This window comes from Fopius arisanus, unplaced genomic scaffold (assembly GCF_000806365.1).
Source record: "Fopius arisanus strain USDA-PBARC FA_bdor unplaced genomic scaffold, ASM80636v1 scaffold00001, whole genome shotgun sequence".
NCBI classification, from domain to species: Eukaryota; Metazoa; Arthropoda; class Insecta; order Hymenoptera; family Braconidae; genus Fopius; species Fopius arisanus.
In genome coordinates, this window is record NW_011887740.1 from 4,465,758 (window position 1) to 4,468,565 (window position 2,808).

Consider the following 2,808-nt stretch of genomic DNA (forward strand, 5'->3'; position numbering starts at 1 on the left):
GATGGTGCTCCGGAGACTACCATGTAAGCATCTCCAATCGTTTCCACCTAATTAATATTATTACAGAATTAAGTAAATTAGATTAAATTAAATTAAATTAAATTAAATTATTAAATTAAGTTTCAATAAATAACAATGTCCTCATAAAAATAGGAATTTCAATTTGATAAAAATTATAATTCCACTCAAATAACACAACTCAAAATAAACAATTCATATCATAATCCTTTAATTTATAATATTTAAAAAAATAATATAATTATAACGCAATGTCTTGAGATACAAGATTTTTTTGAATATTTTCAGGTGAAATATTTTCGAGTAAAAAAATGGGAATATCACCTTGTACACTCGATTTCTTTCTGTCAATGTGTCAAACAAAGAGTACATGGCATTGAGCATTGACACAACTTCCATCGGTGTCAGACGACTGCAAATCGCAGTAAATGTAACAACATCCGAGAAGAGAATTGATACCGAGTCAAACATCTGCAGAAAGAGAATATTTATCGAATAATTCAATCGCCACGTTTCAGTGATTTTTACCTCGCAGGTATCAATGGGACTCTCGCCATTACGTAAACGATCAGCCACTTGCTTCGGTATCATCTGATACAATAATTCATCAGTGCGCTTCATCTCTTCATCTAATTTCCTCATCGATTCCTCCAATTTCTTGCTCTTCAGCTGCTCTTGGTCGAGGGCTAATTTCAGCTCCACTGATTGTTGGGTTCCAGCGAGCATCAGGTCTCTAAACAATCATCATCAATATCTTATCTATGCAATAATAATAATAATAATAACAATAATGCGCCCTGATCCCTGGGTCGGGTATAAAAAACATTCGATTTCATTATATTTAAATTAATTTTAAACCAGAGAGAAATCAAGGGTAAGGGACTGGAAAAAATTTATTCCGTTATTAATAAAACAATTCACTTCTTTCAAAAAATCGGAGATCAAACCTCATGGGCTGTGATAACAATGTAATAAGCCTTATCACTAATTTTCTTTTTATTTTATTGAGATATAATTGTTCTGAGCGAACCTGCTGAAGTCGTGCATCGAAAGATCATTGATGTATAGTCCAGTAGCAATTAATGCATTTAAATCCGGCATGACAGGTGTCCCAAGATACATCATCATCCTCCAATTATCCATATAAATCATCTGACCCTTTAATCTCAATGTTTTATCATCAGGTGCGTTAAGACTGTCATCACTCAGCATTATGGTATTTCTTTTTCGATCCGGTGGTCGTTCGGTCAGGATCGGCTCGACGGAAACTAATTCAAAAATATTGTTGGTCCTATTCAATATCTAAAAAACAATCATCAATAATTATCAATCATCAATAAATTACGGAGGTTAATTGAAAAAGGAGAATTATGTAGAAGTTTGAATTAAATAAAATAATTTACCGATTGAAATTTGAAGGCAATCAAAGGCCGAACGAGATCGAACCAGTGAGTGATTTTTTTTCCAATTAATTCAGGAAGAATCACCATCAATGAATTACCAATACTTCGCACTACCATGTCGGATCTAATTAAAATAATAATGTAATGATGAATTTTGAGGGGGAGAGGGGGATTATTTAAATAATCATACCCGAAGACAATGCAGAAAGGGAAAATTTCAAAAAGCACTGATGCACCAATCGGCAGGTGTTTTTCTTCTCGAGTCATTGCCAATGATGCGAATGTAAAAGCTCGATTATCGAATGTCAATTGAAAGGTGACATGAACAGTGTCGAACAGCACTTCTTCCCGGACAAGTTCGATTTGCAATTCCTTGTGGTAAAAATGTCTGGCAACTTCTCGAATCTGTCCCATCGTGTAATAAACAAAACCTCGACGTTTGCTTCGATAATGCAACGTCAAGCCTTGAAACATTTGAAATATTAAACAACATTTCATCCTGCGGTTTAAAAAATAAAGACTCACCTTGACGGGTTTCATTTTCGCAGATAAAGGATGGTGCGCGCATTCTGGGGTAAGAGAATTTGAGGTATTCATGGAGATTGTCGAGGCCGTTGAGAAAATCTCGAACATGTCGACCAAGTACTGATAAAACTCGATCATATCCGTACTGTCCAACAAATCCCACAAAATGTACACCCATCTGATCAAAGAAATCCTTCTCCGATACTCCCAGTACCTGAATAATTTTTTTCCATTTTATTTTATTTTTTATTATTTTTATGGAAAATTTATCTCGCATGGTGGCAGGCATTAAACTCACTTGAATGGCTTTTTTTGCAAGTCTTGGTATCAAATTCTCAGGATATACTTGATGAACACTGAAACTCGGCTGATCTACAGCCGCCTGTCGACGTATTTCTTCCCATTTCTCTTCCCCGTAAACTTGCCTGATATATTCGGCTAAATTCTCGAGAATTAATCCATACATTATGATTATTTATTGCAGATTGCGTACGCTATTGCCAACGGAATGCTCTCCAATTAGTTCAAGTGGTACACCATTACATTCACTGTCAACCTGTCAAACCATTCGCCTACAGTTGCACTGACAATTCTGTATTTGTTTATATATTTTTTAAATTTCCCCGTCGGCTCTTGCAATTTCAATTCTTTAATTTGCAACTTTGATCTGTCATCACAGCCTGCAGACATAATTAAAGAATTTTTGTTAAATGATATAGCAATCATTGTTATTTACAGATTGAAAGCATTGACAGTCTCTATACACTAAAAGTTGAACGCAGTTTATAATTAAACTGCTTGTAAATTTCCGTCACGTCCAGTACATTCGGAGGACGCATACGTTCAACAATATAAAAAAAAA

General features: G+C 34.8%; 1 protein-coding gene across 1 annotated transcript in view; it reads right to left on the reverse strand.

The window, feature by feature from the left end:
- Nucleotides 1-2,712, reverse strand: part of Gyc88E (Guanylyl cyclase at 88E) — a 4,554-nt gene extending 1,842 nt beyond the window's left edge. Inside the window, exons 1-8 of the mRNA XM_011302780.1 lie at nucleotides 2,245-2,712; nucleotides 1,947-2,160; nucleotides 1,612-1,885; nucleotides 1,422-1,545; nucleotides 1,049-1,320; nucleotides 547-751; nucleotides 343-489; nucleotides 9-47 (exon numbers count right to left, since the gene is read on the reverse strand). Coding sequence (XP_011301082.1) covers nucleotides 9-47; nucleotides 343-489; nucleotides 547-751; nucleotides 1,049-1,320; nucleotides 1,422-1,545; nucleotides 1,612-1,885; nucleotides 1,947-2,160; nucleotides 2,245-2,412 — 1,443 coding nt within the window. The 5' untranslated portion in view covers nucleotides 2,413-2,712. The remainder of the gene's footprint in view (nucleotides 1-8; nucleotides 48-342; nucleotides 490-546; nucleotides 752-1,048; nucleotides 1,321-1,421; nucleotides 1,546-1,611; nucleotides 1,886-1,946; nucleotides 2,161-2,244) is intronic.
- Nucleotides 2,713-2,808: the final 96 nt, after the last annotated feature.